The 14,784-nt window shown below is 41.1% G+C and overlaps 1 protein-coding gene across 3 annotated transcripts in view; it reads left to right on the top strand.

Annotated features, from left to right (window-relative positions):
- Positions 1-14,784, top strand: part of KANSL1L (KAT8 regulatory NSL complex subunit 1 like) — a 406,715-nt gene that overhangs the window by 90,191 nt on the left and 301,740 nt on the right. For all 3 annotated transcript variants that reach the window (XM_053698780.1, XM_053698779.1, XM_053698781.1), the window contains exon 4: positions 13,554-13,745. In XM_053698780.1, coding sequence (XP_053554755.1) covers positions 13,554-13,745 — 192 coding nt within the window. The remainder of the gene's footprint in view (positions 1-13,553; positions 13,746-14,784) is intronic.

The raw sequence follows: 14,784 nt of genomic DNA, 5'->3' as shown, positions 1-14,784 counted from the left end.
TGCCTGAATTAAGAGGCAAGCACGATTGCTCTGGGGTTAGGAGAAATACAGAGCGCGCAGATGCTGTAAGGGCCATGTCTGATACTGCGTCACAATATGCAGATCATGAGGACGGAGAGCTTCAGTCCGTGGGTGACGTCTCTGATTCGGGGAAACCTGATTCAGAGATTTCTAATTTTAAATTTAAGCTTGAGAACCTCCGTGTATTGCTTGGGCAGGTATTAGCTGCTCTGAATGACTGTAACACAGTTGCAGTAACAGAGAAATTGTGTAGGCTGGATAAATACTATGCGGTGCCGGTGTGTACCGATGTTTTTCCTATACCTAAAAGGCTTACAGAAATTATTAGCAAGGAGTGGGATAGACCGGGTGTGCCTTTTTCCCCACCTCCTATATTTAGAAAAATGTTTCCAATAGACGCCACTACACGGGACTTATGGCAGACGGTCCCTAAGGTGGAGGGAGCAGTTTCTACTTTAGCAAAGCGTACCACTATCCCGGTTGAGGACAGTTGTGCTTTTTCAGATCCAATGGATAAAAAATTGGACGGTTACCTTAAGAAAATGTTTATTCAACAAGGTTTTATTTTACAGCCCCTTGCATGCATAGCGCCTGTCACGGCCGCGGCGGCATTCTGGTTTGAGGCCCTGGAAGAGGCCATCCATACAGCTCCATTGACTGAAATCATTGACAAGCTTAGAACACTTAAGCTAGCTAACTCATTTGTTTCTGATGCCATTGTTCATTTGACTAAACTAACGGCTAAGAATTCCGGATTCGCCATCCAGGCGCGTAGGGCGCTATGGCTTAAATCCTGGTCAGCTGATGTGACTTTGAAGTCTAAATTACTCAACATTCCTTTCAAGGGGCAGACCTTATTCGGGCCTGGTTTGAAGGAAATTATTGCTGACATTACTGGAGGTAAGGGTCATACCCTTCCTCAGGACAGGGCCAAAGCAAAGGCCAAACAGTCTAATTTTCGTGCCTTTCGAAATTTCAAGGCAGGTGCAGCATCAACTTCCTCCGCTTCAAAGCAAGAGGGAACTTTTGCTCAATCTAAGCAGGCCTGGAAACCTAACCAGTCCTGGAACAAAGGCAAGCAGGCCAGAAAGCCTTTCTAGACAGGCATTACCAATTTGTAGCCGAGAATCTTTACAAAGGTTCTGGGCTCACTTCTGGCGGTTCTAAGACCGCGAGGCATAGCGGTAGCTCCGTATCTAGACGACATCCTGATACAGGCGTCAAACTTTCAAGTTGCCAAGTCTCATACAGAGATAGTTCTGGCATTTCTGAGGTCGCACGGGTGGAAAGTGAACGAGGAAAAGAGTTCTCTATCCCCACTCACAAGAGTCTCCTTATAAGGGACTCTTATAGATTCTGTAGAAATGAAAATTTACCTGACGGAGTCCAGGTTATCAAAACTTCAAAATGCTTGCAGTGTTCTTCACTCCATTCCGTGCCCTTCGGTGGCTCAGTGTATGGAGGTAATCGGCTTAATGGTAGCGGCAATGGACATAGTGCCATTTGCGCGTCTACATCTCAGACCGCTGCAATTATGCATGCTGAGTCAGTGGAATGGGGATTACACAGATTTGTCCCCTCTGCTAAATCTGGATCAAGAGACCAGAGATTCTCTTCTCTGGTGGTTGTCTCGGGTCCACCTGTCCAAGGGTATGACCTTTCGCAGGCCAGATTGGACAATTGTAACAACAGATGCCAGCCTTCTTCATAAAAATACCTGTTACACTATGCAAGCGTACCTCTAGGGGGCGCTAGAAGAAATATATAAAACAATCTGTAGGATAATACTGAAGTATAGTAAAAACAATAAAAACTTTAAAAATAATATAAAATGATCAGATAATAATGTATAAAGACAAAATAATAATGACAATTACAGAAAAAATGAGACATGGACTCTCATCAAATGTGATGTGATGAGATCAATATAAACAGAAAATGCAGCTTAAAACAATATATAACAAATAAGTCTTAAATACGTTCTTATCTGTATATGATATTGATGCTCAGACAGTCCCAAGATTAGGAGGGCACTTCAGAGGTTTATTAGTCCTCCTGGGTAGCACATATATAAGATTCTCCCTTAGATCCAGAAGTCAGCTCCTTGTCACAAAACCAGTCTGGGTAAATACTCTCTCTGTGCAAAGAAAATCACAAAGACAAGGGTGCCTCCTTGTGTGATATAGTTTGGACAAATGTAAAAATAGGTGAATACAGATTTTATACTCTCAAGTAAAGCAGCACTCTGTTGTGCTTATAGAGGCAGACTGGGAGTTCACAGTGTCCCAGTTCACTGACCAAGGCAGTGCAACAAATCACTCCAGGGTAGATTTCAATCAAGCTCAGGCTCTCAGCAAAGAGTTAAAATACCATAGTTTAATGGTGCAGTAAAATAAAATATAAAATGTCACAAAATTCTTTGGATAGAAGCCTGAGGAAACAGACAGAGATCTGAGGAACTAGTTGCTTGTTTATCCATTGTTACGGTCACATTTGTGACATTTTATATTTTATTTTACTGCACCATTAAACTATGGTATTTTAACTCTTATCACACGAGGAGGCGCCCTTGTCTTTGTGATTTTCTTTGCACAGAGAGAGTATTTCTTCATAAAAAGTTGGCTAAGTTGCCTGATGTTCAAACTTTTGTTCAAACCGTGGTGAGAATTCGCCCTGTTGTTAGGCCTATTTCTCCACCTTTGAATTTAAATCTGGTTCTATCTGTTTTGCAAGGTCCTCCCTTTGAACCTATGTATAATTTGGTCCTAAATGTGTTGCCTTGGAAGATTCTTTTTCATCTAGCCATATCTTCATTTAGAAGAGTTTCTGATATATCAGGCCTTTCTTCTGATCCTCCCTTTTTTGTTTTTTTCTCATCAAGATAAAGTGGTTCTTATAACTAAATGGTTTTCTTCCAAGGGTGGTATCTTTTGAGAACATTAACCATTAACCAGGAAATTGTTGTTACTTCTTTGTGCCCAAGTCATTCTAATTCTAAGGAACCTCTACTACATATACTACACAATTTGGATGTTGTTAGAGCTTTAAACATTTTAACTTCAGACAACTAAATATTTTAGACAGACCTCTAGCTTGTTTGTCCACTTTTTCAGGTAACCGGAATGGTCAAAAGGCTACAGCCGCATAGCATAATGGCTGAAGCAGACAATACGTAAAGCTTACTTGGCTGTGGTGAAACCGCCTCCAAAAAGAGTTACTGCACATTCTATTTTATCTATATCTACCTCTTGTGCCTTCAAGAATGAGGCCTCCATGGAACAGATTTGCAAGGCGGCAAATTGTCCTTCTCTTCATACCTTTTCTAAATTTTACCATTTTGATGTTAATGCTTCTTTATAAGCTGCTTTTGGCAGGAAAGTCCTTCAGGCTGCATTGTCCGGCAAATAGGAACTGCCCTTCTTTGTCCCACCCGTCCTTAACATTGACTCTCAGCTTGGGTATTGTATTCCACATGTTATGGACACCTATTAACTCTTACAAATGAAAACAGAATTTGTACTTACTGATAAATGTATTTCTTTCAGGATGAGGAGAGTCCATAGGATCCACCCTATTTTTGTTGAATCTGGGCGACTGTTCTTATTTGCACCTCTTAAAGGGATGGTAAACTCACTATTGACCGAATATATGATCAATCTTGTTCATTCTTCTTAAATGTGCACACAAATTTTCACTTTATACATTATATAGCCATTTACTTACAATGACATAATAAATAATATCTCTGTTACGTTAAATCGCCAGCCTTCCGTGACGTCATATCCTTTTTGCCCTCTTTCATCCAATCATTAAGCCTGTCGCCAGACAGACTTCCTTCAATGCAATTGGATTTGCGCATGCACATTAACACGCAATCCGAGCAATCCTAACATCGAGCAAGAAAACCCTCTGATGTGTAGAGAGGGTGGAGACCAGATCCAACGCAGACAATATTCAGTGAAACATCTAAAAGGGGCGGAGCGAGGCGGAGAGATGTGGCGCAACAAGATTTTGATAATGTATTAAAATTAACATTAAAATACATTAATAAATAATGAATTGATAATGCGGTTTAATAATACTTATTATATAAACTAATCTAAATATGTAATTTGCAAATAACGGAGTTTACCATCACTGTAACCCTACTTTCTGTCTTTTTTTTTTTTTTTTTTTTTTTTACCTGTCTTCTCTTCCTTCTATACATTAACTGGAGAGGGGGAGAAGGTGGGAGGGATTAAAAGCTCCTTTGAGGGTTCTTGACCTCCATCTTGTGGTGGGAAGTATATCTCACATGTTATAGACTCATGGGCCTCTATTTATCAAGCTGTCAACCGCAAATACGCTGGAATTCCGCAGCGTATTTGTGACGAGCCTGATTCGCCTTAGTTATCAAAGGCTAGAGACCGGCAAAAGTAGAATATAGTGACGTAACATACGATCCGCCGGACTCAGTCCGACACAGATCGATGGTTACGTCACTCCAGATGTTCCGAACGCAAGTTCGGCACAATCTGACTATTTCTCTTGTAAAGGTGTATCCAGTCCACGGGTTCATCCATTACTTGTGGGATATTCTCCTTCCCAACAGGAAGCTGCAAGAGGACACCCACAGCAGAGCTGTCTATATAGCTCCTCCCCTAACTGCCACCCCCAGTCATTCTCTTGCAGCTCTCGACAAGAAAGGAAGTATCAAGAGAGATGTGGTGACTTAGTGTAGTTTTTACCTTCAATCAAAAGTTTGTTATTTTTAAACGGTACCGGAGTTGTACTGTTTTTACTCTCAGGCAGAAATTGGAAGATGACTTCTGCCTGGAGGTTTGATGATCTTAGCGGTTTGTAACTAAGGTCCATTGCTGTTCTCACACATAACTGAAGAGTATGGAAAGAAAACTTCAGTTGGGGGCACGGTCTGCAGATTGCCTGCTTTGAGGTATGTTCAGTATATTTTTTTCTAGAGAGATAAGGTCTAGAAAATGCTGACAGTGCCTGGTATATTTAAGGTAAGCCTGATACAGTGATTTAACAACAACTGGGATCATGCTTGCAAAAAGGGATAATATTCATGTTATAACCTATATTACTTAGTGTAAAAACATTTGCATGATTTATAAATAAAAACGTTTTTTCTCTGAGGGTGATAAATCTTTATTTGGAACCTAGTTTCAACATGGCTTGTTAGTTAGGAGTACTTTTTTAAGGCCCTCTGACTTTGAGTGCATGGTGGGAGGGGCCTATTTTCGTTTTCAGTCTGAGACATCCAGCTTCCCTGAAGGAGTCCTCTGGCTTATAGGACCTCTATAGAGTGTTTTGTTCATGCAAAAAACGTTTTTAAGGGCAGGTAGGAGCCACAGCAGGGCTGTGGCAGTGTGTTTGACTGTTTGTTAACAGGTTTTAAGTTTTTCTAATTCGTTTTTGGGCCTGAGGGGTTAATCATCCATTTGCAAGTGGGTGCAATGCTGCTTTAGTCCCTTATACACACTGTAAAAATTTCGTAGAGTTTACTACTTTTTTTCACTGTTTTGCAGTTTATGTGGTAGTTTTTTTCTCTTAAAGGCACAGTACCGTTTTTTAATATTGCTTTTTTCACATTTATTAAAGTGTTTTCCAAGCTTGCTGGTCTCATTACTATTCTGTTAAACATGTCTGACATAGAGGAAACTCCTTGTTCATTATGTTTAGAAGCCATTGTGGAACCCCCTCTTAGAATGTGTACCAAATGCACTGACCTTTCTATAAGTTATAAAGACCATATTATGGCTTTTAAAGATTTATCACCTGAGGTTTCTGTGACTGACAAAAGGGAGGTTATGCCATCTAGCTCTCCCCACGTGTCAGAACCTATAACTTCCGCTCAAGGGACGCCAAGTACATCTAGCGCGTCAAATGCGTTTACTTTACAAGACATGGCGGCAGTTATGAATCATACCCTCACTGAGGTATTGTCCAAACTGCCATGGTTACAAGGAAAGCGAGACAGCTCTGGGGCTAGAACAAATACAGAGCTCTCTGACGCTTTAGTAGCTATGTCTGATATACCCTCACAATGTGCAGAAGTTGAAGCAGGAGAGCTTCTATCTGTGGGTGACTTCTCTGATTCAGGGAAGGCGTTACTTCAGTCTGACTCTGAAATGGCAGCATTTAAATTTAAGCTTGAACACCTCTGCGACAGCTCAGGGAGGTTTTAGCGACTCTGGATGACTGTGACACCATTGTAGTCCCAGAGAAATTGTGTAAAATGGACAAATACTTTGCAGTGCCTGTTTACACTGATGTTTTTCCAATCCCTAAGAGGTTTTCAGAAATTATTACTAAGGAATGGGATAGACCAGGTGTGCCGTTCTCTCCCACTCCTGCTTTTAAGAAAATGTTTCCTATAGATGCCGCTACACGGGACTTGTGGCAGACGGTCCCTAAGGTGGAGGGAGCAGTCTCTACCCTAGCTAAGCGTACAACTATTCCTGTCGAGGACAGTTGTGCTTTCCTAGATCCTATGGATAAGAAATTAGAGGGTTTCCTTAAGAAAATCTTTATACAACAAGGTTTTATTCTCCAGCCTCTTGCATGCATTGCCCCAGTCACTGCTGCAGCGGCTTTCTGGTTCGAGTCTCTGGAGGAGGCTTTACAGGTAGAGACCCCGTTGGATGATATCCTTGACAGGTTTAAAGCTCTTAAGTTAGCCAATTCATTTATTTCTGACGCCGTTTTTCATTTAACCAAGCTAACGGCTAAAAATTCAGGTTTTGCCATTCAGGCACGTAGGGCGCTATGGCTTAAATCCTGGTCAGCTGATGTCACTTCAAAGTCTAAACTTCTCAATATCCCCTACTTGGGCCTGGACTGAAGGAGATCATTTCTGATATTACTGGAGGAAAAGGCCACGCCCTTCCCCAGGATAGGTCCAACAAGTCAAGGACCAAACAGACTAATTTTCGTTCCTTTCGAAACTTCAAGAGTGGCGCAGCTTCATCTTCCTCTTCTACAAAACAAGAGGGAAATTTTGCCCAGTCCAAGCTAGTCTGGAGACCTAACCAGGCTTGGAACAAGGGGAAACAGGCCAAAAAGCCTGCTGCTGCCTCTAAGAAAGCATGAAGGAGTAGCCCCCGATCCGGGACCGGATCTAGTGGGGGGCAGACTTTCTCTCTTCACCCAGGCTTGGGCAAGAGACGTCCAGGATCCCTGGGCTCTGGAGATTGTTTCCCAGGGATATCTTCTGGATTTCAAAGCTTCATCTCCAAAGGGGAGATTTCATCTCTCACAATTATCTGCAAACCAGATAAAGAGAGAGGCATTTTTACATTGCGTTCAAGACCTACTAGTTATGGGAGTGATCCACCCAGTTACAAAGGAGGAACAGGGGCAGGGCTTCTATTCAAATCTGTTTATAGTTCCCAAGAAAGAGGGAACTTTCAGACCAATCTTGGATCTCAAGATCCTAAACAAATTTCCTTCAAGATGGAGACTATTCGAACCATCCTACCTATGATCCAGGAGGGTCAATATATGACTACCGTGGATTTAAAGGATGCTTATCTACATATTCCGATACACAGGGATCGTCATCAGTTTCTCAGGTTCGCCTTCCTAGACAGGCATTACCAGTTTGTGGCTCTTGCCTTTGGGTTAGCCACGGCACCAAGAATCTTTACGAAGGTTCTAGGGTCCCTTCTGGCGGTTCTAAGACCGCGGGGTATAGCAGTAGCCCCTTACCTAGACGACATCCTGATACAAGCGTCAACTTTTCAAATCGCCAGGTCCCATACGGACATTGTTCTCTCATTCCTAAGGTCTCACGGGTGGAAGGTGAACGAAGGAAAGAGTTCTCTCTCACCTCTCACAAGAGTTTCCTTCCTAGGAACTCTGATAGATTCAGTAGAAATGAAGATTTATCTGACAGAGGTCAGGTTGTCAAAACTTCTAACTTCCTGCCGTGCTCTTTATTCCATTTCTCGTCCGTCAGTGGCTCAGTGTATGGAGGTAATCGGATTAATGGTAGCGGCAATGGACATTGTTCCGTTTGCCCGCCTACATCTCAGACCACTGCAACTTTGCATGCTCAATCAGTGGAATGGGGATTACACAGATTTGTCCCCTCTACTAAATCTGGATCAAGAGACCAGGGATTCTCTTCTCTGGTGGCTATCTCGGGTCCTTTCTGTCCAAGGGAATGAGTTTCCGCAGGCCAGAATGGACTATAGTAACAGATGCCAGCCTTCTGGGCTGGGGTGCAGTCTGGAACTCCCTGAAGGCTCAGGGTTCGTGGACTCAGGAGGAGGCCCTCCTTCCGATAAACATTCTGGAACTAAGAGCGATATTCAATGCTTTTAAGGCTTGCTCTCAGCTAGCTGCGGTCAGGTTCATCAGATTTCAGTCGGAAAACATCACGACTGTAGCCCATATCAACCATCAGGGGGGAACAAGGAGCCCCCTGGCAATGTTGGAGGTTTTAAAGATAATTCTATGGGCAGAGGTTCACTCTTGCCATCTCTCAGCTATCCATATCCCAGGAGTAGAGAACTGGGAGGCAGATTTTCTAAGTCGGCACACTTTTCATCCGGGGGAGTGGGAGCTCCATCCGGAGGTATTTGCCCAGTTGATCCAACTTTGGGGCAAACCAGAACTGGATCTCATGGCGTCTCGTCAGAACACCAAGCTTCCTTGTTACGGGTCCAGGGTTCCCAAGGCAGCGCTGATAGATGCTCTAGCAGTGCCCTGGTCCTTCAGCCTGGCTTATGTGTTTCCACTGTTTCCTCTGCTCCCTCGTCTGATTGCCAAGATCAAGCAGGAGAGAGCTTTGATGATCTTGATAGCCCCTGCATGGCCACGCAGGACTTGGTATGCAGATCTGGTGGACATGTCATCCTTCCACCATGGACTCTGCCGCTAAGGCAGGACCTTCTACTTCAAGGTCCCTTCAAACATCCAAATCTAATTTCTCTACGTCTGACTGCTTGGAGATTGAACGCTTGATTCTATCAAAGCGTGTTTTTTCCGAATCGGTCATTGATACCTTAATTCAGGCTCGAAAGCCTGTCACCAGGAAAATCTATCATAAGATATGGTGTAAATATCTTCATTGGTGTGAATCCAAGGGTTACTCATGGAGTAAGGTCAGGATTCCTAGGATATTATCTTTTCTCCAAGAAGGATTGGATAAGGGTTTGTCAGCTAGTTCCTTAAAGGGACAGATTTCTGCTCTGTCTATTCTTTTGCACAAACGTCTGGCTGAGGTTCCAGGCGTTCAGGCGTTTTGTCAGGCTTTAGTTAGAATCAAGCCTGTGTTTAAACCTGTTGCTCCGCCATCGAGTTTAAATTTAGTTCTTAAAGTTCTTCAAGGGGTTCCGTTTGAACCTTTGCATTCCATAGATATTAAGCTTTTATCTTGGAAAGTTCTGTTTTTAGTAGCTATCTCCTCGGCTCGAAGAGTTTCGGAGTTATCTGCTTTACAATGTGATTCCCCTTATCTGATTTTCCATGCAGATAAGGTAGTGTTACATACCAAACCTGGGTTTCTTCCTAAGGTGGTATCTAATAAGAATATCAATCAGGAGATTGTTGTTCCTTCACTATGTCCTAATCCTTCTTCAAAGAAGGAACGTCTATTACACAATCTTGATGTGGTTCGTGCTTTAAAGTTTTATTTACAAGCTACGAAGGATTTTCGTCAAACATCTGCTTTGTTTGTTGTCTACTCTGGACAGAGGAGAGGCCAAAAGGCTTCGGCAACTTCTCTTTCTTTTTGTCTAAGAAGTATAATACGCTTAGCTTATGAGACTGCTGGCCAGCAGCCTCCTGAAAGAATTACAGCTCATTCTAATAGAGCAGTAGCTTCCACATGGGCTTTTAAACATGAGGCCTCTGTTGAACAGATTTGTAAGGCGGCGACTTGGTCTTCGCTTCATACCTTTTCTAAATTCTATAAATTTGGTACTTTTGCTTCTTCGGAGGCTATTTTTGGGAGAAAGTTCTTACAGGCAGTGGTGCCTTCCGTTTAAGTTCCTGCCTTGTCCCTCCCTTCATCCGTGTCCTAAAGCTTTGGTATTGGTATCCCACAAGTAATGGATGAACCCGTGGACTGGATACACCTTTACAAGAGAAAACAAAATTTATGCTTACCTGATAAATTTATTTCTCTTGTGGTGTATCCAGTCCACGGCCCGCCCTGTCATTTTAAGGCAGGTGTTTTTTTTTTTTTTAAACTACAGTCACCACTTCACCCTATAGTTTCTTCTTTTTTTCTTGCTTGTCTTCGGTCGAATGACTAGGGGTGGCAATTAGGGGAGGAGCTATATAGACAGCTCTGCTGTGGGTGTCCTCTTGCAGCTTCCTGTTGGGAAGGAGAATATCACACAAGTAATGGATGAACCCGTGGACTGGATACACCACAAGAGAAATAAATTTATCAGGTAAGCATAAATTTTTGTTTTTTGGAAGTTATCAAGATCCTAGCAGGTACGCTCGGCACTTTTCCAGCCCAGCGTACCTGGTTTTCAATCCGCCGCCCTGGAGGTGGCGGATGCCATAGGAATCAATGGGAGTCTGAAAGCAGCGAAAGCTTATGTTCACTGCTGCCCGATATCCCATTGATTCCTATGGTAAATGTCTACACCTAACACCCTAACATGTACCCCGAGTGTAAACACCCCTAATCTGCCCCCCCTACACCGCCGCCATCTACATTATACTTATTAACCCCTTAACCGCCACTCCCGGAGCCCACCGCAACTAAATAAAATGTTTAACCCCTAAACCGCCGCTCCCGGAGCCCGACGCCACCTACATTTGACATATTAACCCCTATCCTGCCCTCCCCTACACCACTGCCACTATAATAAAGTTATTAACCCCTAAACCTAAGCCTAACCCTAACACCCCTTAACTTAAATATAATTTAAATACATCTAAATAAATATTACTATTATTAACTAAATTATTCCTATTTAAAACGAAATACTTACCTATAAAATAAACCCTAAGATATCTACAATATAATTAATAATTACATTGTAGCTATTTTAGGATTTATTTTTATTTTACAGGCAAGTTTGTATTTATTTTAACTAGGTACATAGTTATTAAATAGTTATTAACTATTTAATAACTACCTAGCTAAAATAAATACAAAAGTACCTGTAAAATAAATCCTTACCTAAGTTACAATTACACCTAACACTACCCTTTCATTAAAATAATTACATATATTAACTACAATTAAATAAAACTAATTACAATTAAATAAAATTAACTAAAGTACAAAAACAAACACTAAATTACAGAAAATAATTTTTTTTTACAAGAATTTTAAACTAATTACACCTAATCTAAGCCCCCTAATAAAATAAAAAAGCCCCCCAAAATAATAAAATTCCCTACCCTATACTAAATTACAAATAGCCCTTAAAAGGGCCTTTTGCGGGGCATTGCCCCAAAGTAATCAGCTCTTTTACCTGTAAAAAAAAAAGAAATACAACCCCACCCAACATTAAAACCCACCACCCATACACCCAACCCTACTCTAAAACCCACCTTAAAGAAACCTAACACTGACCCCTTGAAGATCACCCTACCTTGAGCAGTCTTCACCCAGCCGGGCACAAGTGGACCTCCAGACCGGCAGAAGTCTTCATCCGATCCGGGCAGAAGAGGACATCCAGACCGGCAGAAGTCTTCATCCAGGCGGCATCTTCTATCCAGTTGGCGCGGAGCATCCTCTTCCATCGACGTCCTAAAGAAGAATGAAGGTTCCTTTAAATGACGTCATCCAAGATGGCGTCCCTTGAATTCCGATTGGATGATAGAATCCTATCAGCCAATCGGAATTAAGGTAGGAAAAATCCTATTGGCTGATCCAATCAGCCAATAGGATTGAGCTCGCATTCTATTGGCTGATTGAAACAGCCAATAGAATGCAAGCTCAATTCTATTGGCTGAATGTTGGGTGGGGTTGTATTTCTTTTTTTTTTTTACAGGTAAAAGAGCTGATTACTTTGGGGCAATGCCCCGCAAAAGGCCCTTTTAAGGGCTATTTGTAATTTAGTATAGGGTAGGGAATTTTATTATTTTGGGGGGCTTTTTTATTTTATTAGGGGGCTTAGATTGGGTGTAATTAGTTTAAAATTCTTGTAATTTTTTTTTATTTTCTGTAATTTAGTGGGGGGGGGGGTTTGTACTTAAGTTAATTTTATTTAATTGTAATTAGTTTTATTTAATTGTAGTTAATTTATGTAATTATTTTAATGATAGCGTAGTGTTAGGTGTGATTGTAACTTAGGTTAGGATTTATTTTACAGGTAATTTTGTATTTATTTTAGCTAGGTAGTTAATAAATAGTTAATAACTATTTAATAACTAATGTACCTAGTTAAAATAAATACAAAGTTACCTGTAAAATAAAAATAAATCCTAAAATAGCTACAATGTAACTATTAGCGGCGGTTTAGGGGTTAAACAATTTATTTAGTTGCGGCGGGGTCCGGGATTGGCAGGATAGGGGTTAATAACTTTATGTAGGTGGCGGCGGTATAGGGGTGGCAGATTAGGGGTTAATAGGTATAATGTAGGTGTCGGCGGGGGCCGGAAGCGGCGGTTTAGGGGTTCATATATTTATTATAGTTGCGGCGGGGTCCGGGAGCGGCGGTTTAGGGGGTAAAACAGTATAGTATAGTGTGGGTGCTTAGTGACAGTATAGCAAGAAAGCTGCGAATAAGCTGAAGAGCAGCGAGATCGATGACTGTTAGTTAACAGTCCGCTGCTCATCACACCGTACTTGGTGCGCAGCTTTTTGACAGCTTTCTTGATAAATTTGGCGAACGTATTCAGGTCCGCAGCGGCGATGTTAGGCGATCTTAGGCGAGCGTATTGGGGCCGTCGAATGCAGGTAAGCAGACAGCTTGATAAATAGAGGCCATAGACTCTTCCGAAATTAAGAAATGTATAGGTAAGTATAAATTCTGTTTTGTCAATGTTTAAGTAGCTAAAACAATTTAAAAAAATACATCTATATGTTATTCCCAGACTAATATATTCTTTGAATACTTCATTCTTTCTAACATTTATTTAGTGTTTAATGTCCCTTAAATATGTTTTTAGTATGTGCCACTTTTTAATAAATTAAATAAGATATATATATATATATATATATATATATATATATATATATATATATATATATATAATTTTCATGTTTGCTGCAAAAGAACCCTTTACAAGTTTACATAAAACAAGAGAAAGCTTTCCAGAATATTAGAAGAGCAAAAACAATAAATCATGTACAGAACAACATGCGCCTCTGTAAGATAAATACAAGTCGAAAGTAGACTTAGCATTCATATTTTTGTTCTACGAGACTGTCTACCTTTAGCCTATTTGCTACACACTGAGATGTAATGTGTTGCTATGCAATGTGCTGAAGTCCTTTCTGGAAGCCAAGAGGTTGAGATTAACTCCTGACCTGCCAAAATTATCTTTGTTACAGTAGAAGGTTAAAGTCTGTGTCTGCTGCTTAACCAGACCTTTTTATTGCCGTATCCTAGGGAACAGTGATGTTTGAGGAACCCTCTAAAGGCATTTTTGGGCAGGAGTCACATCTGCTAGATCCAAGCACTTTATTGAGCCCTGCAGGGAGGCTTCTGAGACCCCCAGAAGGAACAAATCTGTCACCAGCAAAGGAATTAGAAATGTCGCCAAGCAGTCCAACTTTGCTCTTAAGAAACATAGAAAAACAGGTAAAGTAGAATAACTTGAGCCCCATGGAGACATGTCATTGTAATTCACATACTTGTGAAGTTATTTCCCCTCCTTGATCAGGTGCAATGTATCCAATGCCAAATGCTTTTTCTAAATTAAAGTTTAACTTCTGCTTTGCTGCAGCTTGGCAATGCTTTCTGTGCTGAGCTAGCAAAGTTTCACCTTTCTACCTCTCTCTAATAGCTAAGTAATTGTGTTTGACACATTGGGTTTATGGTCTGGGGTGATATGCAAGGTGTGCTGGAAGTTGATGTCAAAGGAGCCTAAAATGAAGTACTATAGTTGCACTAGATTTGTTATTCTGTGGAAAAACAGATGTTGGAAAAAAGCAAAACTATACATTTTACAAAAACATTCCCAGATGGGCTATATAAATGGATCAGACTGCAAAACATTTATGCACAGAAAAATCTAGTGTACAATGTCCCTATAAGTACTCTTCCTTCACTGACCTTTCATACCACACAGCAATTAGTTAGATGAGTGCATGATCTCTTTTATAACTGTCTATAACTGGCCAGAGCAAAGGCAATGTGATAAACCTATTGAAAAGGTGCTTGACAAGTGTATACTTGATCTGCAGTTAAAGGGACACTGAACCCAAATTTTTCTTTTGTGATTCAGATAGAGCATGCAATTTTAAGCAACTTTCTAATTTACTCCTGTTATCAAATTTTCTTTGTTCTCTTGCTATCTTTATTTGAAAAAGAAGGCATCTAAGTTTCTTTTTTCTCCAACATAGGTGTGTCCGGTCCACGGCGTCATCCTTACTTGTGGGATATTCTCTTCCCCAACAGGAAATGGCAAAGAGCCCAGCAAAGCTGGTCACATGATCCCTCCTAGGCTCCGCCTACCCCAGTCATTCTCTTTGCCGTTGTACAGGCAACATCTCCACGGAGATGGCTTAGAGTTTTTTAGTGTTTAACTGTAGTTTTTATTATTCAATCAAGAGTTTGTTATTTTGAAATAGTGCTGGTATGTACTATTTACTCAGAAACAGAAAAGAGATGAAGATTT

This window comes from Bombina bombina, chromosome 1 (genome assembly GCF_027579735.1).
Source record: "Bombina bombina isolate aBomBom1 chromosome 1, aBomBom1.pri, whole genome shotgun sequence".
Taxonomy (NCBI): domain Eukaryota; kingdom Metazoa; phylum Chordata; class Amphibia; order Anura; family Bombinatoridae; genus Bombina; species Bombina bombina.
The sequence above is the reverse complement of the archived record's forward strand: the minus strand, read 5'-3'. Positions and strand labels throughout refer to the sequence as shown.